At 56.8% G+C, this 26,847-nt stretch overlaps 2 protein-coding genes and 1 long non-coding RNA gene across 15 annotated transcripts in view; 1 reads left to right on the top strand and 2 right to left on the bottom strand.

Moving 5' to 3' along the window:
• The first annotated feature begins 229 nt into the window (after positions 1-229).
• On the top strand, positions 230-14,469 carry LRRC71 (leucine rich repeat containing 71). 6 transcript variants are annotated; one of them, XM_061403161.1, is made up of 16 exons: positions 237-773; positions 4,712-4,861; positions 5,167-5,292; positions 5,389-5,464; positions 5,681-5,758; positions 7,798-7,866; positions 8,088-8,247; positions 8,333-8,416; positions 8,512-8,601; positions 9,265-9,411; positions 9,610-9,703; positions 10,036-10,124; positions 11,623-11,664; positions 11,743-11,854; positions 12,195-12,316; positions 12,551-14,469. In XM_061403161.1, the coding sequence occupies exons 1-16, from the start codon at positions 374-376 to the stop codon at positions 12,668-12,670; spliced, it is 1,959 nt and encodes a 652-aa protein (XP_061259145.1). In that variant the 5' UTR covers positions 237-373; the 3' UTR covers positions 12,671-14,469. The 6 variants fall into 6 exon arrangements, with proteins under 6 accessions (XP_061259183.1, XP_061259172.1, XP_061259145.1 ...); XM_061403152.1 differs by having other exon boundaries at positions 11,740-11,854; XM_061403188.1 differs by lacking the exon at positions 7,798-7,866 and having other exon boundaries at positions 234-773; positions 11,740-11,854.
• On the bottom strand, positions 1,422-4,714 carry LOC133239358 (uncharacterized). Its single transcript, XR_009733801.1, has 2 exons — positions 4,336-4,714; positions 1,422-1,831 (listed from the first exon to the last, which is right to left on the bottom strand). It is a non-coding gene; the product is annotated as an uncharacterized LOC133239358 (long non-coding RNA).
• Positions 14,470-15,049: 580 nt separating the features above from the next.
• ARHGEF11 (Rho guanine nucleotide exchange factor 11) overlaps positions 15,050-26,847 on the bottom strand; it is a 116,304-nt gene continuing 104,506 nt past the window's right edge. For all 8 annotated transcript variants that reach the window (XM_061402923.1, XM_061402931.1, XM_061402960.1 and 5 more), the window contains 16 exons: positions 26,624-26,770; positions 26,281-26,360; positions 26,055-26,180; positions 25,377-25,494; positions 24,323-24,501; positions 23,704-23,779; positions 23,221-23,388; positions 22,423-22,513; positions 21,524-21,649; positions 21,020-21,081; positions 19,927-20,145; positions 19,215-19,577; positions 17,664-17,759; positions 16,505-16,752; positions 16,133-16,322; positions 15,050-15,565 (listed from right to left, as the gene is read on the bottom strand). In XM_061402923.1, coding sequence (XP_061258907.1) covers positions 15,510-15,565; positions 16,133-16,322; positions 16,505-16,752; positions 17,664-17,759; positions 19,215-19,577; positions 19,927-20,145; positions 21,020-21,081; positions 21,524-21,649; positions 22,423-22,513; positions 23,221-23,388; positions 23,704-23,779; positions 24,323-24,501; positions 25,377-25,494; positions 26,055-26,180; positions 26,281-26,360; positions 26,624-26,770 — 2,345 coding nt within the window. In that variant the 3' untranslated portion in view covers positions 15,050-15,509. The remainder of the gene's footprint in view (positions 15,566-16,132; positions 16,323-16,504; positions 16,753-17,663; positions 17,760-19,214; positions 19,578-19,926; positions 20,146-21,019; positions 21,082-21,523; positions 21,650-22,422; positions 22,514-23,220; positions 23,389-23,703; positions 23,780-24,322; positions 24,502-25,376; positions 25,495-26,054; positions 26,181-26,280; positions 26,361-26,623; positions 26,771-26,847) is intronic.

Below are 26,847 nucleotides of genomic sequence, written 5' to 3'. Positions count from 1 at the left end.
GTTCCTCCGACAGCCATGACCCCTAATACGCTGAGTTGACGTCGGGCTTCCTCCGGTTCAGTTTCGCGGATGACTTTGGAAGGCTCCTAGCCCGACCCCCCAGCCCCACCTCTCCGCCCTAATCTCGCCCTAGCCCCGCCCCCTCCCTTGGTCCGGTCGGGTCCAGTCCGGGATCCACTCGTCTCCCTCCTCCACAGCCCCGCCCAGGTTCTTCTCCTTTCGCACTGGGTCCCCAGGGTGCGGCCCTCCCGGGCTCCTCTGCTCCTGTGACCCCCTGCCGCCCAGTCGGGCTCACTCTGCCCTGACTCCGCCCTTCCCGGGGGTCCTCCTCCGTGGCTCCGCCCTCCGGGCACCGCCTCCTACTAGTGACTCTATGGTGCCCCCTAGGCCTCGCGTGCGCTCCGCGGTTGCCCTTTGCCCGCGGGCCGGCCCACCTCGCGCGGTTGTCGTGGAGAGGGACGCGGAGGCGACGCCACCGCAGACGGGTCCAGCTGGTGCAGGCGAAAGTAGAGACCCTCGATTCAGCCACCTCCAGGGCAAGCCCTACAGAGTCTGGTCCTGCCTCCTCGCCCCCGTGAGGGTCCCCAGAGTCGCTGCGGACGGCAGAGGCATGTCAGGGGAGGCAAGCGCACCACCCGCGACGTCACCCAGGGCCCCGCGTCCTGGGATCCAGAAATCATCGGGTGCAGTGACCAAGAAGGGGGATCGCGGGGCCAAGGAGAAGCCGGCGACCGTCCTGCCGCCGGTGGGCGAGGAGGAGCCCAAAAACCCTGGTACGTTGGTGACGGCGTTAGGGGGTTAGGCCTCTAGGCTTCGGCTCCACGCACTCCCACCAGCCACTCGTCCCTCAGATTAGCCAGACTGGATGGGGCGTCGTCGTTGAGTCAGGCACTAGCGGGCGAGGTAGTAATAATATGCTACCAAATACTAGCAAATAATAATAGAATTTCTAGTGCTAAGGAGTGCTGTGTGGAAAAGGACTCCACCGGCGGAAGTTCCGTATGTGAATGTAAATAGCTCCTGGCACGTGGTAAGAGTGTTGTAAGTGGTCACACTATTGGGTGTTCACGTGTTATTAGGCTTGTTTCTTCTCTGTACTGTGAAGTCCTGCCCTGACTATTGTGAGGAGGCACAATGGAGGTGATGGTGAGAGTATTTTTATAAACTGCAAATTCACTTGTTCACTCAACAAACATACATTCCACACCCATCTCAAGCGCCCTGCTCCATCCTGGGATATGAATCACAGTTTCAGTCCCAGCACAGTTCCTGCAACCCAGCTTGGCAGATGTTTGTATTGAACTTGATCTTAAAGAACCCACACTGGTTTGGGATGCTGACAAATACAATAAGATGTGCCAATTTGTATGAGAGAAGAGGGTCCAGGGAGTGATGGGAAGATGCACGGGCACTGCCAAGAGTGACTTTGAGTTTTATAGACATTTATTCCAACAATTACTTCTTTGATGTCTGCTCTGTAGCCAGGTCTGACAGAGACAGAATGAGATGGACACAGTCCAGCTGGAATGGAATTTACATTCTCTAGGAAACGAACATCATTGGAAAAGTATGCATATGAGTGTGGCTTTTTATGTTGCAACTGATAGAACCCCAACCCAAACTAATTATCCACAAAGGGGAATTGATTGGAAGCCTTCTTGATTCAAACCACCAGCTTTGCATTGAAGACAGACAGGAACTTGAGATCTCTGGACTCAGAAAAACAACTTGGAGAAAACACTCTGATATCAGACCTTGGTCAGGTGCCATCTCTTTGTCAATGCTGGTGGCTGTGGGAGGGGAGCTATAGGAGCTGGAGAAAGAGCATTTTCTAGAAGAAAAAAAAGACAGTTTAGAATCTTCTATAGATATGAACCCAGCTACATCACACCCACACACACACCCACACTCATACACTCCTACACACACACCCCACTCTGGCTGCTGTGTGGGAAATGGAGTAGCAGAGGGAGAGAATGGGGGCAGGGAGATGAGTTATGAGGCATTTTATTATTTTTAAAAAAATTTTAAAATTTATTTATTTTAATTGGAGGCTAATTACTTTACAATATTGTATTGGTTTTGCCATACATCAACATGAATCCGTCACGGGTGTACATATGTTCCCCATCCTGAACCCCCCTCCCACCTCCCTCCCCGAACCATCCCTCTGGGTCATCCCAGTGCACCTGCCCCAAGCATCCTGTATCATGCATCGAACATGGACTGGCAATTCGTTTCTTATATGATATTATACATGTTTCAATGCCATTCTCCCAAATCATCCCACCCTCTCCCTCTACGAGGCATTTTAATAGCCCAGGTGACGGACAGTTGTAGCTGGAGGAAGGTAATGGGGAGCTGGGTTAGGCTTCTTGGAAAAATACTTCCATGGTAGAAAAAGAGTTGGTGAAGTAGTGGATGGTGGGGGGAGGGGAAGTGAGGGAGGTAGCAAGAACGATTCCATGTTTCTGTACTGGTTGTGGGATGGGTTAAAGGGCCATCCATGGAGACAGGCATGCATGAAGGAAGAGCCTGTGAGAGATTTCCAAGGGTTGGTGTTGGCTGAGCAGCTGGATGGAAGGGTCTGGTGCAGTGAGATGATGTCAGGTCTGGAGATGTGAATTGGGAGCCGCTGTTTGGGTGCATTTAAACCCTGGGAATAAAACAGATTCCCCTGGGGAGGGAGGGAGTGGAGCCAGAGACAGGAATGGGCTCAGAACCCAGCCTCAGGGATCTTAGAGGAAGAGGAGCTGACAGAGGAGCCAGAGAAGTCAGACAGAAAGGGAGTGATAACAGGACACGGCCGGCTGCATGGTCACAGAAGCTTTAGCAGGGGCGCTGGGGCAGGGTTCACACAGGGCAGAGTGAAGGCAGATGCAGCAAGGTTTACAGATTTAGAGAAAACCCCATCTGGCGGCTTCCTTTCAAGAAGCTGTGAGGTGAGGTGAGCTCACAGTGAGCGTGAGGAGGGAGTGTGAGAGGGGAGCAAAGTAGGAGCAAGGCCCTTTCAGGGCTGTGCTGCCCACTGAGTGGGTGCTAGCTGAAGCCCAGATGTGGAATATTTCCATCACTGGGGGCGTGCTGTTCTAGACCGGGGTTCTCGGGTGCCCTCCTTGGCCCATCTTTGGCGCCATCTGTGAACTTGTTACGGCTTCCCAGGTGGCTCAGTGGGTAAAAAATCCACCTGCCAATGCAGGAGACACAGAAGATGTGGGTTCAACCCCTGGGTCAGGAAGATCCCTTGAAGGAGGGCATGACAGCCCACTCCAGTACTCTTGCCTGGAGAATCCGCATGGACAGGGGAGCCTGGCGGGCTACAGTCCATGGGGTCACAAAGAGTTGGACACGCACAGTGAGCTTGTTGGAAATGCAAATTCATGGACTCTGCTTAGACTATGGGATCAGAATCCAGGAGGGATGGGGCTCAGGAAATTCTTAACAGGCTTTCCTGATGATTCTTACAGACAGCTGTTAAAGTTTGAGAATCTCTGTTTAGAGAAGATGGTGTGAGTGAAGCAAGGAAGGATGGAGGGGTTCTCCCAGCAGAGAGAAGAGCTTGGGAAAGCAGGCCCCAGGCAGGAGCCAGCTGTACAAGGGGCTCCCCCTCACTTCCCAGTGCCTCCTCTCGTTTGCCCTCACCGTGCTGAGCACACAATCTCCCAGTGGCCCACACCCTGTGGGCAGCATCCCCGCTGTTAGCTGCAGGAATTCTCTTCTCTGGGCGCAGCCCCTGCAGCCTGTGGCCTGGGTGATGCTGCTGCGGGGTCTCCAGGCTGCCCAGCACTTGAAAGAGAGGGCCGGCATCAAGTCCACCCTCTGCCTCCAGAGTGTCCCCTTTGCTGGGACACCCCTTCCCATCTCAAGGAACCACTTCTTGCTGGGAGGCCCATTGTAGGAGCAGGGAAGAGCAGGCATCTTTGGGTACTCAGACACCTCAGGCCTGCAGACCCCTCAGGATGGGAAGTGCTGGGCATCTGCCTGAATTACTACAACTCCTGAATGAGTTAAGATTTCCAAAGCACTTAGAACAGTGTGGGACAGGAGTACGGGCTCTATCTATATTTCTTAAATAAATAAATCCTACCGCCCTGCTTGGCCTCAGTCTACCTGTCAGGTTGGGGGAGTAGGGATGGGGGAGTGGGGTGGGGAGTTGGAGAGGTCCTTGTGGGTTCCTTCCTTTTCTCACATCAGGCCTGGGCCTTCTTTCTTAGTGTGACCCTGGGCAGTCCCCGCAAGGAAGGAACAGGGGAGGTGGCTGGGCTCGGGAGGCAGAGGTCCCCTCCCCCCAACCCCAGGGAGCGGAGAGCCGGAGTGGAAGCGGCCTTGACTCACGGGGTGGGTGGAGGAGCCGAGGCACCCGCCTTGTTGACATTCCAAGCCCGTTAGTCCTTTCTTCCAGGTCTTGATTTCCCCCTGTTTCTTGTCAAGTGTTTTCAGTATTGGTCTCTACAACGCATCTTACATGCTAAAAATGGCCGTAAGGATGTCTGCCTCTACGGAGGGGCTCCGGGCCGCCCCGAGGCCAGAAGCCCCGCGCAGGCGAGCGTGGGAACGCGGCGCTGGGCCCGGATCCCAGGCCGGAGGGGACGCAGGGCTGGGTGCGGCGTCCTCTGGTCTCTGCTGCCCTCTGGTGGCGACCTTGTGCTCCAGCCGGCGAGCTCCGCGCGGCCCGGCCCTTCCCCGCCCACTCTCGTCCCTGCCCCTGCAGAAGAGTACCAGTGCACTGGCATCCTCGAGGTAGATTTCGCTGAGCTCTGCACGCGGTGGGGCTACACGGACTTCCCTAAAGTGGTCACCCGACCCCGCCCGCAGCCGACCTTCGCCCCCTCGGCCTCTACATCGGAAAAGCCCACAGTAGGTGAGTGACAGCGGAGCCGCCAGGGTGTCTGCCAGGGCCACTGCGTCGATCCTCAGCCTCCCATCTCACGGCGGGCGGAACGGCGGGTACGCAGGGCATTGTGCGTGTGAATAAGGGGGGTGGATTTCAAGGGGGTGGGTGGGGAGGCGGGTGTGGGGGATTTGTTGCGGGGGCTCTCCTGTCTCTCCGTGGGGGCTGTCCCGGCCTCTCTGGCACCCGTAGGTTGGCCGGATCGTGGGGCCCGGGGCGGTGACTCTGCCCTCTCCCTCCTTCCCCGGCTTCTCGCACCCCTCTCTGCCTTCCAGATGATCAGCGGTTGTCGGGGTCCTGCAGCCTCAACAGCCTGGAGAGCAAATACGTGTTCTTCCGGCCCACCATCCAGGTGGAGCTGGAGCCCGAGGACAAGTCGGTGAAGGAAATCTACATTCGCGGTGAGGCCTCCTCCGCGCACTGCCCCTCCCACCCCCCGTCCCCCACCCCACCGTACCCCTCCGGCCCGAGGTGCCTTCCTTCTCTCCCTTCCGCAGGTTGGAAGGTTGAGGAGCGGATCCTGGGTATCTTCTCGAAGTGTCTGCCCTCCCTCAGCCAGCTGCAGGCCATCAAGTGAGGGGACATGGGGGTAGGGGACCGAGGCTGCGGGAGGGGCAGGAGGCCAGTGGGGACGGCAGGCTCCTAGCGGCCTGGGAGAAAGAACGGAAGGGGCATGGAAGACCCTGGGGAGTTGAGGGAAGAGGGGAATGAGGAAGGCTGTGGCTGGGGAGGGCAAATGGGAAGGAGGTGATGCTCCAGCTGCGATTCTGTGCTTCCCACCGTTTCCAGCTTGTGGAAAGTGGGGCTGACTGATAAGACCCTGACTACCTTCATCGCCCTCCTGCCTCTCTGCTCATCCACGCTCAGGTCAGCAGAGGGGAACAGGCAAGCCGGGAGGAGACCTGGGTAGACGGGCTGGCTGGGTGGTCCGAAGGGAGCAGTTTGGGAACAAGGGGGACAAGTTCCAGCTCCTGTGGCCTGGGCTGGCATCCCTGTGGAAAGAGGGTGCTGCTAGTGTCTGTGGGGCTTCTGAAGTTCCCATCTGACAAGCAGTAGGGTCCCCTTTTCTGTCTACACCAGCACCTAAAAAGCCTACCTTTGGGGCCTTATTTCATCTCCTGTTCATCAGTCCTGCCACCATCCAGTCTCTCCCTGGTTCCTCACTGCCTGGGCTCTGACGCTGAACCAGGGGCTGGTTCTTCTCCTACAGGAACTAGCAGTCCTGGGAGGGAGGGAAAAGGTCATAGCAATGAATACTGCAGGGCAATGTGGGGACTGTAGTGGTGGATGTTTTATGGGAGACATGGAAGGCTGCCTGGAGGAGGAGGTACTAAGTTGAACCTTGAAGGAGGAATAGGAAGAGGCCAGGTAGGGAACCGGAAGGGGCATTCCTGTAAAGGAGGGAGTCAGGGCAAAGTGTGAAGTAATGACTACAGGCGTGGTTGTTGTAGAAAGAACACAGCTGATTTGGCTGCTCTTTATTGAGGCTCCCCTCGCACCCTTGGGAGAAGACAATGGCAACCCACTCCAGTACTCTTGCCTGGAACATCCCTTGGACAGAGGAGCCTGGTAGGCTGCAGTCCATGGGGTCGCTAAGAGTCGGTCACGACTGAGCAACTTCACTTTCACTTTTCACTTTCATGCATTGGAGAAGGAAATGGCAACCCACTCCAGTGTTCTTGCCTGGAGAATCCCAGGGATGGGGGAGCCTGGTGGGCTGCCGTCTATGGGGTTACACAGAGGCGGACACGACTGAAGCGACTTAGCAGCAGCAGCAGCACCCTTGACTTCTGCTTTACAGACCCTCCCACCATCACTGGCTGGCCTCCCCACTTGTCTTCCTTAGATGGAAGGGATGCTTCTTGAGGGCAGGGCTTTTGTCTCCTTTAGCTGGAGCTCTTCGTTCATTCTATCAGGGTAATTAGAAACAATTTAGCCAGCAGAAGAGAAAAAAAAAAAACTATTGAATTCATCTTAATATGTAAAAATAAGTCAGATCAACATAATAAAATAATAAAAAATAAATGCAGTCAGGTTCAGATGCTAGATGAGCTAGGCTGAAATGTTGGGCAGATATCATGAAAGAATTTTTTTTTCCATGGGAGAAATTTTTTAACAGAGATGTTTATAGCCATTAGTTCCATGTTTGCTGTGACTTGGAAAAATACCTCCAACCTGTCAGTACTGTTGGAGAAGCCACTGCCCTGTGGAGGGGTCATGTCCTGGGTTGCAGTGTAACAAGTTACCGCAAATTATAGTGGCTTAAAACAACAAACGTTTATTACCTCACAGTTTCTGAGTTAAATCCAGGTGTGGGTTAGCTGGCGGCTTTGGCTCAGGGTCTCGGTGGGGTTGCAGTATTGCTGTTGGCTGGGGTTGCCGTCGTTTTGGGGGATGCGGGTGGTGGTGGTGGAGCATCGGCAGCCAAGCGCACTTACGTGGCAGCTGATTGGCTGCAGTGCCTCCTCTTGTGAGCCTTTCCTTAGGTCATCTGGGTGCTCTCACCACCCGGCAGCTAGTACCAGAGAGCACCCCAGTTGGAAACCACAGCCTTTTTGTAACCTAAACTTGAAAGTGACCTCTCATCTCTTATTCATTAGAAGTGAGTCACTAGGTCAGCCACACTCAAGGGGAGAGGATTACACTGGGGCATGGATACCAAGAAGTGGGGATCACTGGGGTCATCTGAGAGGCTCCCGTCACTAACTCTGGAGAGCAACCCCTTCATATGGCACACTTCTGGATTTCTAGTCTGGAGAAGGGTCACAGATAATTTCCTGTGTCAGGGAGTTGGGGGTGGGGCATGTTCCCAAGCTGCTTGCCAGAGCCCCACCTTCCCTCTTTGCCCCCTCCCCTCACCTGGCCTCAGTGGTGCCTCTTGGGTCTCAGATCTCCCCCACCCTCAGGAAGGTGTCTCTGGAGGGGAACCCACTGCCGGAGCAGTCCTACCACAAGCTCATGGCAGCAGACAGCACGTGAGACTCCTTCCCCTCACCCCCTTTCTTTGGGCTCGTCCCCCATTCCGTCATCCTTAGTTCCCACCCTGCCTTGTCCCTCTAGCACCTCCCCAAGGACCCTCAGTTCCTCCACCCTCAGACCCGAATGGCCCTCCTCATGCCCCCGAGTTTTCCGAGGTTACCGAACCGCCCAGGATCCCAGGTTTCCCGTGACCCGAGTTCTCCCTCCCGTTGCCCAGGATCGCGCATTTGTCTCTGCGGAACAACAACATCGACGACCACGGGGCGCAGCTCTTGGGTCAGGCTCTGTCTACGCTGCACAGCTGCAACCGGACCCTGGTCTCGCTCAACCTGGGCTTCAACCACATCGGGGACGAGGGCGCGGGCTACATCGCGGATGTGCGTGCGCAGCGGGCAGGGTCCCACGCGAGCTGTGGCGCCCGGCGCCAGCCGGCTGGCTCACTGCCCCTTCCCGCCCCCGCAGGGCCTCCGGCTCAATCGCTCCTTGCTCTGGCTGTCCCTGGCCCACAACCGCATCCAGGACAAGGGCGCCCTGAAGCTGGCTGAGGTGGGTGTGCCGGATGGGCGGGGCCGGGGAGAGACTCCCCCGCTCCCAGTCCCGGCTCCCCGGACGGCTGATGGCCAGGTGCCGCCCCGTCCCAGGTCCTGCGCCCCTTCGAGCTGACACATATCGAGGTGGTGGAGCGCCGGCGCCTCCTGCTGGAGAAAGGTTCGCAGGAGCGCTCGCGATCGGTGAGGAGCCCCCGGAGCCGGAGAGCTGAACCGCTTCCCAGGTCGGCCGCTTTCAGACGGCTGGACGTGTCCTAACCCGTCTTCTCTCCCTGTGTTGTGACCGTTTTTCTCTCCGACCTCAGCACACATCTAACAAAAGTTTGGTTTCTAACCGCAGAGCCACTCCGCTGACGGCAGAGTGTGTTGGTTAAGAGAAAGGACTAGATTTATAGACCGCAGGGACTTGGAATCTGGCTCATCCACAAAACAGCTTGGGACCTTGGGCGTGTGACTGAACCTCTCGGGCCTCAGTTTCCTCATCTGTAAAATGGGGATAACTGTGTCTACCTCATAGGATTGTTGAGAGGATTAAATGAGTTAATTCAGCTAATGCACTTGGAAAAGTGCCTGGCATTTAGTTTAAAATATGTTAGCTACAGTTTTATCCCCTCAGTATGTGTCGGAATGCCTTTCCTACCTTCCCCACCCTCCCACCCCCACCCCCAAGCTCATCTCTGGATCCCTCTGCTATTTGTTCCCAAAATGCCCCGTAAGAGTCCCAAACACATTATGTTAGCATTTAGGCAGGGAGATTGGGATGGGGGTGCTGCCAGCCTGACTGCCACCCAGGCACAAGGGAAGAGGCACTAGCTTCTTCCTCTTCCATCCCATTTGTGAGCACAGCCTTCCACCTCTCGGCACGGGGACTCCAAAACAGAGCGTGACAAGAATCAGCTGATGGGGGTCAGCAGTTTTGCATTGGTGGAGAAGGACAAGACGCAGACAGTGAAGACACCCAAGGGTCTGGGCAAGAAAAAGGAGAAGTCGGGGGTAGGTATGCTGGGGGCAGCAGAGCCTCGGGCGCTGGAGGAATAGGGGAGGAAGCTTCCTTGATAAAGGAGATGGGTGGAGGCTGGAAGGCCTTTGAAGTCCATCTCAGCCCCAGGGTCCTAGTGCCGACCTCTTCCCACAGCTGCTTCCCATCCCCCAGGGAGGCAGGACTCTCATCTCTTCTTACATCCTCCACAGGAAGTGGTGAAGAAAGAGGAGAAGTCAGGGCCTGGGCAGTCACCTACACAAGGAACCCCTAAGAAAGAAGACTCCGCAAAGGCAGGCAAGGGGAGTAAGTGCTGGCACCCGCCGGCAGGGCGTGGACAGAGCAGCCCTAGGCAGGATGAGGAGCCTGCCCTGAGCTAGTCTTGGGGATGTTGTTGGAAACCCCAAACAGCCCACAAACTGCACTCCACACCGTTTCCCTGGGCTGGACCCCTGTGGCTCCGCTCTCAGAGGAGGAATCCTCCGCCCTGCCTGGCTGGAGCCCCCCTCCAGCTCTATTTCTGCTGCACCCAAACCCACAGTGTGAGGAGACCCCTTCCTTGCCCCAGCCTTTCTCTGGGGAAGCTGGGTGGTGTCAGAGGTCTGCCCTGTGCATTCTGGCTCCTCTTCCTACTCCAGAGGTAACCATCCCTGAGCAGAAACTAAGCAAGGGAAAGGGGGCCAAGACTGGGAGCAAAGAGAAGCGCAGCATCCTCATGGAGTCTGAGGTAGGCTGGGAGAAGTGGGGTGGGGAGCACGTCCCTGGGGTCCAGGCCCCCAGCCCCCTGGGATGGAGTCTCCAGTCCTGTCCTGTGGCACCAGCCACTTCACCTGGCGTGTGCCCTCGGTCCGGCCTGCTTCCTATCCCAGCCTGGGCTTGCAGGGGTAACAGAGCTCAGTGCCCCTCGCCTTCTGTTAGGAGCCCCATTTTTGATCCTTGCCTCCACTCAGTCTGCTCCCCAAATGCCATCTGTTAGTCTCCAGCACACTCACAGTTGCTCGCACAGTTGCAGAGGGGACAGAGCCCTTTGGCCCTGCCAGCAGCTCTCCGGGGGGCAGGGTGTTTTCCTGGTCGTGGCAGTGCCCTCACGCTGTGCACAGCAACTTTAGACCCTCTCCCCTTTGCCCTTGCAGCCTCCCTTTTCTCTTTCAACGTGGACCAACTGGTCCCTTGTTTTGAAAACCTTCCTGGACTGCTGACTCCGTAGCACCCGCCCCCACAGTGGAGTCAGCTGCTCGAGGGCTACGTGCACCCACGCAGTCATACATCAGGCTATTGTGCTTTGCTTCACTGCGACTCAGATTATTGAAGACTTGTGGCAACCCTGCATTAAGCAAGTCTTCTGGTGCCTTTTTTTTACCCCCAACAGCCCTTGCTCACTTTGTGTCTCTGGGCTACCTTTTGATACTACTTCTCGCAGTATTTCAGGGTTTTTCATTACTATTACAGTTGTTATGGTCATCAGTGATCTTTGATATTACTACCTTGATTCTCTGAAGGCTCAGACGATGGTTAGCATTTTTTTTTTAGCAAGAGTATTTTAAAATTAAGGTATTATACCTTGCTTTTTTTAGACATAATGCACATTTAGACTGTAATATAAACATAACTTTTATATGCACTGGGAAGCCACTTTATTGGAACCGAACCCACATCTCCGAGGTATGCCTGTGTTCCAAGACCTCCCCACCCTAGGCAGGGACCGGCCCCTCCCCTTTTAGGAGTCTTCTCTAGGATCCAAGAGAAGATCTTACAAAAGGGGAGTCAGGTGGAGAAAGCCGGCAAGGGTGGCCTCTCTGTGCCGGTTTTCAGCCCCTGCCTCAGCCTTGATCCAGGCTGCTGTTTCTCCCCGGGATGATTGCATTTTCCTCTCATCCTGCCTTCAGTGTCATCTCCCTGCAGTCCCTTGTCCTCATTGATCTCCCTGTTAGAAAATAGTGAACTTGAATGCCAACACTACTTCACACCTCTGCACCTGTTGGCACTTTCCCCTCTTCATCTGATAAGGACCACACACTACCAAGACGCCAGCTCCCAGGCCATCTCCTGCAGGATAGACTTACTCCCAAGCCTGGCTAGCTGTCCCTCTCCTGTGCCCCCTGCCCCGCCCCTAGTTCTGCTTCCCTCTGTCAGCTCCAACTGACTGCATTAGTCTCAACTCTCTGGCTTCCCCGCACAGAGCTGCTTCTTGAGGGTATGGGCTTAATTTATCTTTGTATCTCCAGCACTCGGGACAAAGCCTGGACTATAACCGGCCCTCAAAACATGTATGTTGAATGAATGAATGAATGGCCTGTTGACCAGCTCCCCTCTCCTCTGCTGCAATTAGTATTCTGCCTTAGCAGCTGGTTGGGGAAGCTACTGAGATGGTCAACCCTCTCCTGGAACCTGTGGAGCACCGCGATGGCAAAGTTTTCATGCCTGGGAACAAGGTCCTCTTGCACCTCAATCTTCTCCGTACGTTTGCCAGTGCCCCCTGCTTTCCTCAGGCGGCCACAAGGTCGCCCCCATGGCACTCCATGGGGCAGAACCTGGCTCTCCAGCGGCTGGGCGTCACCTGAAGGCCCTCTTGCATGGGGCTTTGGGGCAGGGGCGGGTCCGGGCTCTGGGTCAGGCAATTAGAGAGCAGAGGAGCAAGATGAAAGACGGAGGGAAGTGAGACAAAAAGGAGAGTTGGGGTGAAGGGCCAGGTCGGGTGTTAGTCCGGGCGAGTGAGCTGGAGGAGCAAGGGGTTAGCAGGGTGTCGGCAAGGAGGTGGTTGGCGCCCCGAGGCCACCTCGTCTACTCCTTTCTCCAGGAAATCGTATCACAGAGGTGGGGCTGGAGGCCTTCCTCACAGTGGTGCAGTACCAGGCACAATTCGCCAAATCCAAGAGCGCGTCCAAGGGCCCCGTGGGGCTGCTGTGGCTGTCCCTGGCGGTGAGTCCCCATCAACCTCTCCTGCTGTTTCCAAGGCAGGCCCTGTAGTTTCCCTGGCCTCTTAACACTACATAGCCTTTGCTCTCGCTGTGAGATCGGCAGTCAGGCTCCTTTTTGCCTTTTTTTCCGTGCCCCCCCAGCCCCCAACCCACCTTGTCCTATGAAATGACTTTTCCTCAGATGATTCACCTTCATTGCTTTTGTTAGCTATCGGCGTGCCTTTTCTTCTTTCAGAAAAACTGCTTCTCCCCACAATGTCCTGCGTACGCTATGATCCAGGAGCTGATGCTGCCAAGGGACCCCATCAGTAAATGCAGGCACAAAGAGGAGGAGCCCGTGGCTTCTTCCACCTAGCCCCTGCCCCCTGCTTTTCCCAAGATTCTGGGCCACGGAAGTGCCTCCTTTCCACATGTGGGCTGGACCTCCCTGGGGAAAGCTCAGATCATTAACAAAATCTATTGCTGTACTTCTTTCCTTGAAACCTCTGTCCCAGAACTACTCAGAATATTTAGACTTTATGCCTGTTCAAAGTGTGTTAATATGACCAGAAATGGCCAAATCGCTTTATGGTTCTGCTGGGGGGTGATTTCAGCCCCTCTGGTTGTGGCCGGCCAGGGGCATTGCTCTCCCGCCTCCTCAGGACCTAGTTCTTGCTTGCCCAGCCTACAGTCACCCCCTCCTCCCCCACCAGAGGACATGTGATATGCCAGGGTTTGCAGTGTCTCTGGACTTAAGAGGCAGAAAGAAAAGTCTTGGGAGAGTAGCCAACATGCACAGCAGAGGGGAAGAGTGGGTGGGGCAAAAGCATGGGGCGCAGGCCCCACCATTCCACCTTCTCAGACCCCGTCCCCCTCTGGACTGGTTTGGAGAGGCAAGGGCTCAGCCTGTGAAAACATGCTGAGCTAGTGTGCCGCTTTGTTTGGAGAGGGTGCCGAATCCCTCATCATGTTTGTAGCAAAGGCAAAGCACTAAACGTGAACCATGATGACGCTGCCTACTGCCGTCAGCGACCTGAAACCGGAGCCACCCAGATGGTGCCGGGGGCCCCCAGGAGAGGTGGGGCCGACTCTTCACCCTTCAGCGCTGCACCCACTGAGATGGCCTGGTCATGCCTCCAGAGCCCAGGGCTGGCTTCTGGGGAGCTGACATTCACTCTTCCGGGAGCTGCCTGAGAAGCGTGCCTTCTTCACCTCTGAGCACGGCTAACCCGGTCACATCCTCTCGACCCCCACTCTGCTTTCCGTTGCCTCAACAGAGATCTGCTCTCTGTGCCTCTGTGAGGCTCTGTGGCCCCCACAGTCCCCTCTCTGCCTCCAGCCACAGCACTGCTGCTTGGCCTCTTGGCAGCTGGCCGCTGAGCTGCTGCAGGGAGCAGGGTGCAGGAGCAGCTCTGTGAATCTGCAGCGCTGAGGACATCGCAGGTGCTTGGTGACGACCCGTCACCCCAGCCTCTCCTGCTACCCGTCTGAGGCCTTCTAAAGCTTCAGTGGAGCCTTACAGCCCATGTCCTCATCCCTACACTTTATCAAGAATGGCTCGTGTATTCATTCTGATGCCCAACCAGACTGTGAGCTCCCAAGGTCAGCACTCAGCATTATGTTGGGTTTAGGAGGTAAAACAGAGGGGAAAGAGGATCTGTCCCTTAGTTCAACAATGACAGCAAAGAGAGGAGGTCTGAATGGTTATAGTCCTGGGGATGTGGCCATGTCTGACGAGCTGCTTCCGGAGGGTGTCAGAGCCTGCCAGAGGACTCCGAAGGCATCTGGCCAGGCCTCTGAGATGACCCTCCCTTGTGCGTTGCCTTTAAAGTCCTAAAGCTCACTGAGGGCAGCCCATGAGGGCTCTTGACTCTGGGACCACTGCTCGTGTGTGAGTGTGTGTTTAAACTGAGATAAGTGTCTTTGCATGTCTCAGCCATGGGGGCTGTATCACTTGGTTTGCCCAACTGAAGTTGAGCAAGTGCGCCCTGGAGCTTCGGGAGAGAATATGGCAAGGCCTGGGTCTGGGGGCTGCGTTCTGTTCCTTCTATCCAATGCTAACCAGTCTCAGAGGGAACAACTACAGTATCTTTGATCACAATGGTTCCAAGAATCACACACATACCACCACAGTTGAAGAATATTTAACTTTTCTTAAAAAAAAAAAAACAAAAACTTAACCATGAAAGGAAGAAAATAAAAGAGTATACATTATTTTAACAGCAAAACAGTCATTTCCATATCTATATTTTATATATTATATATATATATTTATATATATATATGTATATATACACCTAGCACAGTGTGTATATTCTATTAGTGGGGGGTGGGTGGGTGTGGTAATGGGGGCCAAGGCTGTGGTAGCCCCTGGGGATGGTCCTAGGTTAGTTTAGGGACTCCAGCATTCAACCCCCTACCCCCCGTCCTGGGGCCCAGTTTTCAGCTCTGTACCTGATACACTGGTTTTCTACAGGGAGAGGGTGGGGAAGGGTGGACACAGGTGGGGTAAGAAGTTCCCCTGAAGATGAGAAGTCCTGGGAGGGAGGGAGGGGCTCAGCACCGGGCCAGGAGGCTGGAAGCTGGGGGCCTCAGGGATGGCCCCACCTCTGGGCCCTGATCCTGGAGCTGGGCCGCTAACTAGGAGACCCAAGTGAACCTCCTGTTCCCTTAGCAGCCCTTCTGTAACTGCCTCCAGTGCTCCAGGATCAGAAACAAAAAAGGGTGAAGTTATTTACAATCGCAGAGATACACATACAATACATACATATTTATAGGAAACCAAAGTGACAAAGAGAGGAGAGGTGGATACACCCACCCAGCCTGGGGGTCCTGTGGAGAAGGGAGGGGAGGAAGAAAGTGCATTTACACCGGAGCTGCCTCCTTACACTCACACTGGCTCGTCTGAGGGCACCCACACATACAGGCGCGCATAAGTACGTGGGGACGAGGGGGGCCTTTCAGATGCAGTCTGCATGCTTAGGAGACAGGAGGCCTTGAAGGGGTGGCCTGAAGGGAGGGGAAAGGACACTGACACTTGACTCCAATCTGAGCAGACCAAGCAACATGCGGATCTCCCCCGGGGTCTCGGCTGGAGCCTTCTCCTCAGCCGCCTCTTCCGCGGGGAGGAGGTCTGGGGTCTCCCCACCCTGCGCCTGCCTCAGGCCAGTCCCTAACGGAGGAGTGGGGATGTGAGGACTCAGTGGTTCCGACAGCTACGGTCCTGGGGATGCGGCTGTGTCTGCCGTGCTGTCTTCCAGCGGAGTGGGGCCTGTGGGGAGTGGGGATGACGGTGAGGAGCTGGCCTGAGAGATGGCCCTCCCCCATGCTTCTCCTGGGCAGTCCTCAGGCCTGTGAGTAGCTCTTTAGCACCATCCTCCCGTGACAGGCGTTCTCCTCCACCAGAAACCTCAGAGTTCCCTGTGAGGCCTGGAAAGGGCTGTCTGCTGAACCCCACTTCTGTTTTGTTGGCCCCCATGGGTAGGTATGGGTCTGCCTGCCTGAGTGGGAGCACAGCAGTGGCCCCAGCCCACACAATCTGCTTCTGAAGCACTTATTAAGGATGGGTTTCGGATGTGAGACTAGGTTCCTCTTGGTTGGTTATCTCCAGAACCCAAGGAGAAAAGAGGGTTCAGTTCTAAGGTTCCCACTTTTAGGGGAGCTTCCTCCTCCTGAAGCTGAGGAAATGAGTGCATGAATTGTACTTGAGGGGTAAAAAAAATGAGACCCCTTCTCAGAGCTCCCCCATCTTCTCATAGCCATGTGGTGATGTTTCCTCAGGAGCCAAAGGCCTTCTCCACGCACCCACCCACCCCCAACCCCAGAGGACCTCACTCACCATCCTCAGGACAGGGCCCCAGTTCGCGGCTGTCCGTGGAATCAGAGGCTGGGGGCTCCTTGGCTGGAGGGGAGAGGGAGCTTTCTATCCATCTAGCTGCCTCCGTGTGGAAACTGCCCACAGGTGTGGTGCCGCCAGATGACTGGCTCCTGAGGGACCTGAGCAGCTCTCTGTGGGCCAGCTCCATGTCCTGGAAGAGTAGCAGAGGGACATCTGCTCTGCAGCCCCTCTGGGGAAGAGGCTGTGCTAAAGGGTGGCGGGGCAGGCTGAGGCCAGAGCCCCAGGCCAGGATCTAGGGCTCCTGTGGAGACAGCTCTTGTGGGTGAAGGGTCTCGGGGGGTGGACTGCACCTCTGGGGACCTGAGCCCTTACCTTGAGCCGGTTGAGCTTGAGGGTAAGCTGCTCGATGGTGCGGAAGATCATGCCCACATCCCTGAGGGCCAGACTAGGGGGAGAGCGGCTGGGGTGCTTTTGATCTCCATGGCCTCCCTGAAGTGGGGGCTGAGGCTCTGTCTGCCAGGCAGGGAGGCCGTCGGGCTGGGAAGGGCTCGTGTGTGCTCCTGACGGGTCAGTACTTGAGTCAGGGGGTCCTGCAGGCATGCTGACGTAAAAGCAGTTCCCTGTCCCCAGCAAGACAAAGAGATTAGGAGGCAAACAGAGGAAGTCTAAGCTGTCTTCTGCTCCCCCAGTGTCTCCCAGGCTGACCCATAGGCCCAGGGAAGCCACTGCAGATGAGCTCAGAGCAGGCTGGCCCCAAGCTGCCTATCAGTCTCCCAAAACCCTTCGCCTTGAGAACCTTCGAGATGGTGATGTTGCCCAGTGGGGCCCACACCAGGGGGAGACTAAGGAGCTAGTGGTGGAGGTTAAGGGAGAAGGGGAAGGGTGGTCGTGTTTCTTCTGGGAAACCGCAGTGGCCCCCATTCCCTGAAGGAAGGGTGAAGGGGGGGGTGAGCTGGCTTTAGATGCTTCTGAAAGAGGTGGGTGGGCGCCTCCTTCTTCTGCCCCATCTCAGGCTCTACTGAACTTCAACACAGCCCCCTCCCTAATGGCCAATTACTTCGTGATCTTTGAGATGCCTCATCAGAGAGGATTAAGGACAGCTAGAGGATGCCGAGGGTCCCTGACAGGACAGTCAGCATAGGTAAATGTCCAGGAGCCTGGGAGGCCCCGCAAGCCCTTTCCCACAGTGACCCTGACTGGTGTGGTGGTTGGTGTGGGGGGTGAGGTGGCTCAGAGGGTCAGGCTAAGGACACTGCGCTCACCTCCCCCACCTCCTGTGACTCAGCACAGCTGCTTCACTCTGCGGCTCAGAAAGGGGCCTGTGCAGCTCTTGGAGAGGGGCTGGCACAGGTCTGGCCCCCCACCTTTAGGCCCATGGCCTACTCTCCCTGATTCCAGACAGAGGGAGTGTGTATGGTGGTGCGTGTCCACGTGACTGCAGGCAGGGGTCTAATCCCAGAAGCCCAGCTCTGCCCTCAAGGGCTCCCATTCCAGCCCTGCCTGCCTCTGGCTCCAAGGAGAGGTTCGTTACCCGCAGCCTTTGCTCCGCCTTCCGCTTCGGGTGGCTCAGGCCCTGCCTGGCCACTCTCTGGTAGTGCAGGGACCACCTTGCTGCCCGCCACCTCCGCTGCACCAACACCACCACCAGGGAGAGCAGAGACCGAGAGAAGGAACGGGAAGGGAGACAGAGCAGGAAGGAGAGGGAGAGAGAAGAGGCAGGTGGGGGGGCGGGGTGAAGAAAAAGAAAAAGGGAAGAACAAAGTAAACACAAGATCACACATGATTACACCCCACAGAGCTACAGAGAACTGCTCCACCAATTCACCAATTCACCAGAGGAGAGAGAAGGAAGGTCAGGTCCCAGAAACCCAGGAGAGAGCACAGACCTCGGGCAGGTGGAGAGAAAAATGCTCCTGGAAAAGGAGGCAGAGCTGGGCACTGGGGGAGGAAAGGAGACCCCCGGTACTGGTGTGGACGGCCCCCGCCCCTCTTCTTCCCCCTGCTGCACTCCTCAGACCAGGCTGCCCTCTCTTCAGCTGACTCTTCCCTCTGTCGTCTGGGCTTTGGCCAAACCTGCCCTGACCCCCGTCCCAGCCCGTCCTGGTTTTTCCTGCATTAAAATCGGGGCCACCCAGCTCCCTGCTCATTCACCAGAGCCCTCCAGTCTCACACGGCTCCCCAGCCCGTCCTGCAGGCCGCCCAGCTCCCTGCTCACTCACCAGAGCCCCCAGTCTCACACAGCGCCCCAGCCCGTCCTGCAGGCCGCCCAGCTCCCTGCTCACTCACCAGAGCCCCCAGTCTCACACAGCGCCCCAGCCCGTCCTGCAGGCCGCCCAGCTCCCTGCTCACTCACCAGAGCCCCCAGTCTCACACAGCTCCCCAGCCCGTCCTGCAGGCCGCCCAGCTCCCTGCTCACTCACCAGAGCCCCCAGTCTCACACAGCTCCCCAGCCCGTCCTGCAGGCCGCCCAGCTCCCTGCTCATTCACCAGAGCCCCCAGTCTCACACAGCTCCCCAGCCCGTCCTGCAGGCCGCCCAGCTCCCTGCTCACTCACCAGAGCCCCCAGTCTCACACAGCTCCCCAGCCCGTCCTGCGGCCCTCCTGTTGGCTCTGCCTGCAGACCCACCCCGCCTCCGCCCCACACATCAGTGCTTCCTTGCTGCTCTCTAGAGCCACCAGCTGCAGCCCTCTGCCTGTGTCTTTCTAGAGATGAAGACCCTGAGAAGAGCCCCACTTCTCCTTAGGACTGCGAGCAGTGAACAATGCTAGCAGAAACTTACTGGCAGCTGACTTGTGCCACAGTGATATCCTCATAACATAGAATGAAGTCCAGAGGGGCTTTAGAATTTCTCCCAGGGTCACAGGGATATTAAGTAATGGAGCTCGGACCCTGTACCTCGGCTGTCTGACCCCTAAGCCTTTACATGATGTCAACAGGTCTCCTTCCCTAGGATCGGGACAAACCTCTGCACACACGGCTTCCAGACAGGGGCGGGGGGGAGGGGGAAGCAGCCAGCTGGAAGACTCAGTGCTCCCCTAGCAAAGCTGGCCATGTGCCCCCAAGGGGACCAACTTACTTTACCTTTTCTTACAACTTTGTAACTTCCTGTGCCCTCTGTGCTTGAAGCTTCTTCCTCCGGACTCTTGTCTAGCTCAGAAGATTCCCAGATCCCGGAATTCCTGGTCCTTGGGGGCAGTTGTTCCAGAGAACGCAAAGTCGTGTCCTCCTGTCCAGGCTGGCTCCACTCTGGCCCCAAGAGTGGGGCAGTGTCCCCTTCAGTCCCCGCAGGAGCTCGCCCTGGGGAGCCTGGGTCCCAGGGGTGCGAAGTGATGCTGATGAAGGAGGGTGTAGGGGTCAGGTCGTCCTCGGGCTCCCCGGCAGCTCGGGGGTCCGTGGGGTGACCGGGCAGCAGGCTCCACAGGATCAGGTGCCGCAGGTTCTCCACTGGAGGGGAAACAGGGGGATGGCTTCCTGGACACAGGACCGCACACCTGGCCATGGCGGGAGTGGGTGCAGAGGAGGTGGGGGGCTGCTGCTCCCTTCTCCCACCCCCACTGGTGACACTGCCTCTGCAGTCACAGGGTGGAACTGGGAGACTATGGCCAACCAGCTGGGGGATGGGCTGAACGGTGGGGCAGGGGGACAGGAACAACAATGGTCTCTCTGCATCCTTCTCTCCTTGAGCACAACTCAGGGAGAGGCTCTGAGCAGGCCGAGTGGGGTATCTGCCTGTTGACACTGGCCAAGCCGCTGGGGCACTGGGGGCTGACAGCCAGGGCCAGGAGGCACTCACCGTCCTCCAGGGCTGCGTCGGCGAGTCCTTCTATGAACAGAGGGCCTGGGAGGGGCAGGAGGATGGGGTCCCTCGTCCTGCTTCCCCTGTGCTTGCTGTCCAGCGAGGCAGAAGAGTGAGGCAGCGCTCCCAGTTCCTCTTCCTCCACGCTGCCCTCCTGCTCAGCATCTGCCAGCAGCGCCAAGGGCTTCCCTTGGACCCTCTGCTGGCACCCCATGCCTGTTTCGGATGGGAGGACAGTATAAAGCAGGGAAAGAGGGAGGGCATGTACGGGCTGATCCCAGGTCCAGCTTCGGGTTCAAGCGGCTGGGAACACTGGCTGATTCATTCCACAATGTTTACTGAGCCTCAATCATGGCCAGGCACCATCCCAGGCTCCTGGCACACATCAGTAGAAAAAAAACAGAGATCCCTGCCCCGTGGAACTTAAATTCTAATTGACGAACATAGAGAAAAAGAAAATAAGTAAATTAACTACATGATTTAGCTAAGAAGTGCGATAGGAAAGAAAAAACCATACGCGGGGGTACGGAAAATCAGGAATGCTGGTATTAAACCGAGTGGTCAAAGAAGGGAACTTGGTGCAAAGCTGACAATCCATCTGCACAAAGCCTTGAAGTGGGGCGGGCGTCAGGAGAAGCGTTCACGCGGAAGGAAGCAGGAAACAGACCCAACCAGGGAGCCTACTCAGGGGATTTCTCTCTCAACTTGAGGCGGTAAGTTACTTGACATTAAAAACTCAACCAGAGTTCTGTCTGGGGCCCTCGTGCCCCTGTCGACCTAGTGACTGTATCTTCAGCCCTCTGAGCTCCACTCCCCATCCCCACCCTCAGGATTCCCGTACCAGCACACCTCTAAGAGCATCTCGTTCTCCACTAGGAGCCCCCAGACTCTACCCGACTGCCCCCTCTTCCTCCTCAGGGGGGAAGCTCTGTTCACTTGAGCCTGTTCTTTCCTCTTTCAGACCTCCTTCCTCATTCTGCTTTTCTCTGTTCTTATGGCCCTTTATGGCTCTCTATCACCCACAGCCACCTCATCTGTGCCTAGAGAGTGAACTGGGTCGGGCCCCCACAGAGACAGCTCAGGGACTTACCTCCAGGGGCTGCCCCAGGCTCCGCTTCACCACGGAACACCTCGGAGTCATCTGGTCCTGCCCTGCGAGGAGAAACAGTCAAGGTGAGAGAGGCCCGCCCGCCTGGAATTCTGGCTCTCTGCCAGCTGGGAGGTGGCCACGTCATGAAATTCCACTCTGGCCTCCTGAGTTCACATGGGCAATGCAGGAGCAGGCCCAAGAAGGCAGTGGCTTAGATTTCAGACCTGCTGTCTGGTTAGCAACCTGGAGAGGAGGGTGGGTGCTGGCCAAGCTTCTCTTGGTCCTGATTCTGCCCCCTCACCCCCACAATTCAGGCACAGTCTGAGCAGGGCAATGGGGAGAAGGCCAAGCAGGGACAGAAGGTGGAGGTGCAGGCGTGCCTTACTCCACCTGCCTGCTAACACCCGGCAGTTGAGGCTGCCCGGCCCAGGGGGCGAAGGGCTTAGAAGCAGCACACGAGTGGCTTGGAGGGGGGATGGTGAGCAGGCCTGGAGGGCTGCTCACCTGCTGGGTGGGGGGCTCTGGTCGGCTGGCTCCTGGGGGCCTGGGGGCGGGGGGTGGATAGGTGTTGGGGCAGCTCCGGGGAGCCTGGTGGCGTTCCGAACAGCCTCTTCTAAGAGCTCCATCCACCTGTTGCTCGGCAGGAGAAGAGAGGTCTGGTGGTGACAAGTGGGCAGAGGAGCACAGCGCCTCCCCCACCAACCCCGAGTCAGAGCTGCGAGGCCCTCTGCCAGAGCCTGCCCTGAGGACCCTCTGCTCAGTGGGTGTCCCAGCGCCCGTGCAGCTCTGACTGGCTGCCCCGCCAGGGGCAGATTTATATACCCCGCAGCTACCAACTGCTGAACACCAACCCTCTGTTAGGCTCTGCGCTCTGCATTCAGTATCTGTTCTCTCTCAATGTAACTCCCAAGAGGCAGCGCTATCCGCAGTCACAGATGGAAGCCCCGAGAAACTGTCTGACCCAAGCTGTCTCTGGCCTCTACGTCAGACAGGCTACTACTGAGGCTGGCTACTGTCGGGAATATGGGTGGGTGGATGCCGGGGGGTGGAGATGACAGTTCTGGAGGCAAACACCTTTGAAGAACGCTGGCATTTAAAACACTTGATGGAGAAAGAGAAAAAGAACCCAGGGGAAGGGAGTGGGGCCAGAGAAAGGAGAGGAGCAGCGGACGGCTGGAAGACCGCTGGTAGCGCCTTTCCTTGGACAGGCCGCTCACGGGTTCAGGGATGGCGATCCCGAAAGCCTCTCTGTGTCTGTCTTATCTCCCTCTTCTGCGTCAAGGCCCCATCCTCTAACCACTCTGGGCCCAGTCCTGGTCTCATTGTCCAAGTCCTCACACACCGCCCTGGTCCCACGGGGATGGCAGTTACGCGGGACTGCCCCGCTTCCCAGCAATCCTCACGTGTTCTTGTCTGATGACGTCAAAGCCACCAACTCGTAGATCTGGGGTGGGCCCAACTCAGAGGTACAGATGATGAAGAAGGCCCGTTTATCTGTGAGAAAGAGAGAAGCAGAAGGGTCTGTACTGGGGGTGGCAGAGGCATGACTGCAGCCTGGGTCAGGTGACAAAGTGTGGTCTTGAAACCCTGACCCTCAACCAGGTGGAGAATGCAGCGCTAGTTGGACCTAGGTCATTGGGTTCCACTTACAGAAGGATGGAGGCCATTCTGGGTCCTCTAATGCCACCTTCATAGTCCTCGCCTCCCACTTTCCTCACAGTGAGGGCTGAGGGTTATAAAACCACATCACACCCGTCCTCCCTTTCCACCTCCCCCAAGAGACAGGCATTGCATCACTCCCCAGGCTACAGCTGAGGAGAGCGAGCCCAAGAGCCCTTCCTGTACGTGCTCCGCTTCTCACTAACGTGCCCGGAGCATAGGGCTGGGCTCTGGACTGTGGGTGTGAACTCTGCCTGTCCATCCTGCAGCAGGAAGGCGTGTCCTACTCGTCTCTGCCCAGTTCTGCTTCCTCATCCTCAGTCCACCCTCCGTGCTCACATCCCATCCTGCCTGCACCAGGCTGTCCACCTTCATCCCCATCCTACCCCATACTGAACCACATTTTCCTGCTTAGATGAGTCAGGGTAGAGGAAAGTCACACAGGCAGGCCAGTAAGTTCATCACCCAGCGCTCACTGGACGTGAGTACCAGGGCGCATGGCCTGGGACCTGGGCCAGCTGGGGCCGTCTCCTCGTGGGTACCTGTGGCCACTGAGCGGACGAGCACAGCGTTGAGCTTGAGCACGGGGCTGAAGGTCTGCTTGCTGTCCGAGGAGCCCACAGCCGTCTTGCTGTGGCACTTGAGCAGCAGCTTCTCGTCCTGTTTCTGCAGCAGCACCAGGAGGTCCTCCAGCAGCAGCACATGGAGGTCTGGAGGAGGGTGGTGCTGGTGAGGGGTTCCCTGCTGCCTGCTCAGCCCTCACCAACACCTGGGATATCAGAGGCTCCTGGATGGTCGTCCTCAGTCTGGGAAGCCCTGGAGTCTGGTGACCTGCTTGGTTTTTGGTCCTCCCTCCCCATGCTGTGCTCCAGGTGCCCTGAGCTCTCAACCCCAGTGGTGTTTGGAGCTGCCTCCCAGCTACCTTACCGCCCTTAAGAGCGCCAGGTACAGGGCTGATGATCCAGAGAGGAAGAGCCCGGGTGACGCCCTAGATTCCCTCTTGGCCCCAGGCCCCTCGCGCTTACCCAAGGTCTTATCCTTGCTGATCCTCCAGGTCAGAGGCCCCTCATGGATCATCTTTCTGGTTGTAAGATCCAAACTCTGTTAAAGAGACACCATTCATTCAACAAGCATCTGAAAACCTGGACTCTATGCTAAGGTGCTGGGCATCAGTGGTGTGAACAAGAACTAGTCGCTTGCCCTCACACTCTTGTGGGGGATGCAAACAAGTAAAAAGGCAACTGCAAAGTCACAGGCCACGTGCTGTGCTGGCGGATACACTGGTGGCCCTGGCGGGGGTCTCTCTACTCCCTACCACATGCTGTTGATCCTCCGAAGGGGGTCCTGCCCATGCCTTCAGCTTTATTTCCTCCCACATGGCCTTCACTGTTACCTTGAGTCTGTTCCCACCTCCTGCTCTCCCTGGCTGAGTTCTCACATCTAGCCTCTGTAGTCCGGCTGTTTGCCCTTGTCTGTCTAGGGACAAGGTGACAACAGTAACCGGTGCTGTGTAATTCCAGGGGTCTCATCACACGTCCTTTTACAAACCGGCACAGGTCTCCTCCCCCAAGTACTCTCCAGGTCCTGAGTGGACTGCTGCTCCTAAGGAGGCCCAAGAAGTATGTGTGCCTGTGGGGCTCTGACCTTGAACTCTGCTGCCAGGGGGTTGCTGGCCCTCTCCAGAGAGGTGGTGTCCAGGCGCTTCTGGTAGCCTTCCAGACGGTGCCGGTTCTCTGTCTGCTTTACTGCTTCGTTCACATACTTGAGAATTTCCCGGCACTGGTCCCGGGCCCGGCAGAGTTTCTCATGCTCGGAGGTGCCGCCTGCCCACGGGGTAACAAGGGTTTTTAGAGCTCCTGCCAGATGAGCCTGCCAGGAGCTGGCTACCGACACACATTAGTGGGCTACCGGGGCCAGCTAGTCACACATCACTGGCATGGGTGGAGATATGCCACCCTGCCTAACTTTGACCTCAAACATAAGGACGACATATTCTGAGGATGCATAGGCGTCAAACCTCTGCTCTGCAGACAGTGATGGCTCTTGGGAATTCCTGCCTAGATTACAACTGGCTCTACAGGTGTGGGGACACGGATGGGGACCGAGGGAGCGATGGTGCCTCCCTCTAAGAACAGGGAGTTTCGGGTCCTTCCCACTTCTCCACGCTGACGCCAACGTCTCCAACTTGAGGGTGGTGAAAGGTGCTCGGGATCCCAGGGACAGTGACAACCTGGGGCTAGACCCCCTAATTCAGCTTGGTCCCCTACTCCTCTGGAGTAACTCACCATGCATGGCTGTATCTTTTGTGCATCGCAACGCCCCCAGAGACGTCCAGCAGGGGGTATGAATGGGACTAAAATCCAGTCACAACCTCTGGTGCGGGACCATGCCCCTTAGAGGAGCCAAGGTGCCCTGTGTGCCAACCCCACATCATCAGAGGCTTTGCTCCCATCTGTACAGAGGCCCCACACAGGCTGGTGGCAGCCTGTACCTCCTCCTGTGCTGAGCACCTTATTTATTGCCAAAGCGCATTACAATGGTTATCTTCTCTGAGACTGACCGTAAGAACACAAGGATGAAGACCCTCAAGACCAGAGAGGTCAAGTGACTTGCTAAGGTTACAAAGCAGGTCTGTGCCAGAACCAGGCTGTGGGCTACGGGCTGCTGCCTCCCAAGGCCAGGTGTCCGTGGGCCCTACCCTCTGTGTGCTTGATGATGTTCTCCAGCAGCAGTGGGTATTTGGTGAGCCGCTGCATCTCGGAGATGATGAGGTCTCGAAGCTGTAGTCGCCGGCACTGAGGGTGGCTCTCGGCCTCCTACAGGGAAGGACGCACAGAGGAAGATGGCAGCCCGGGTTAGGAGCTGGCTTGTGGGCTCAGGACCCACAGGACGGGACAGATGCTAAATAGGTCCTAATTCCAGAAGAGTCACTCAGAAATGGTGGTGGCAGCTTCTTGCTTTGATATTTAGGAAAAAGCTGGTGGGGGCAGAAAGACAATAGCCCAAGAAAGGGATACAGTCAAGGCACATAAAGCAAGGATTATTCCCACTTTATAGACAAAAAAATTGAGATCCATCTGAGTAAATACAGGCATTAGTAGGTGAGCAAGGCCATCTGATAGCAAGGCTGGTGTCTCTGTATTGAGAGCGGGTATATGTCAGTGTTTCTGAAGAGGCAGCCTGGGGAGGGTGTGGATGGAGCAGAATTGCTGGTCACCAACCCTGGTAGAGAGAAGAGGCCAAGGTACCTGGAGCTGGGGGCCAGTGGGGCAGTCTGGGAGATAGTGGGTCGACCTGGTAAACTCTCCCCCTCGGCCTCACTGAGCTAAGACTGGACTGGCTGGTTTCAGCTGTGACAAGTACATGCCAAGCGTACCTGCATGAAGAGCTGAAACCGGCTCTCCTTGCGCTGCCTGGTCTTGATCAGCTCCAGAGCGATGGACTGATAGGAGCAGAACTGTGCGGCCACCTCCTGGAGCTCCTCCCGGGCAGGGCCGTCAAACTGATAGAGAGAATGGACACCATACAGCCCACCTCACACCCTTGCTTGGAACCTCTCCCCCTCTTCCTCCAAGGCCTCCCCAGGGCCTGGGCAGCCATACCCGAGCCAGCATGAGGTCACTGACTTCTTTGATAATGGGGCCCTCCTCCCGGAGCTTCCTCATAGCTTCACACCAGGAATCTGGGGGCAAGGAGAGAAGACAGAGCGCCTGGGGTTGAGCTGTGTGGCCAGGCCCTTGGTGATGGGGGAAAGAGGTCTCTGAGGGTCGTGCCATGGGGGCAGGGTCTGGGAGCCACTTCACACATGGGGGAGTTGGAATGCTGGCTTCAGGCTGGGCATCAGGTTCTCCCACCAAAGAGAAGAGGCAGGGGCTATGTGCTCAGGGGTCCTGGCATGTGGGCAGCAGGCTGGCCAGGGGTGGGGGCGGGCAGGGAGCTCCTCACTGTGGATCTCGATGAGCTCGGGAAGGTTGGGAAAGAGCCGGGCCAGCTCCTCTCGGGGCAGCAGGCCCTCCTTCTTCATCCGCTGGTAGAAGATCAGGTCCAGGACCCGGAGTGTGCGCAGATGGGACGCCTCGGTCACGAACAGCTCTGAGCAGGTGCAGGAATAAGGAGGGCCAAAGAGACAGCGGGACAGTCGTCAGCAAGGATATACTGGGACCTCTCCT

The sequence above is a fragment of the Bos javanicus genome, chromosome 3 (assembly GCF_032452875.1).
Source record: "Bos javanicus breed banteng chromosome 3, ARS-OSU_banteng_1.0, whole genome shotgun sequence".
Taxonomy (NCBI): Eukaryota; Metazoa; Chordata; class Mammalia; order Artiodactyla; family Bovidae; genus Bos; species Bos javanicus.
This window is presented reverse-complemented; position numbering and strand designations above follow the sequence as displayed.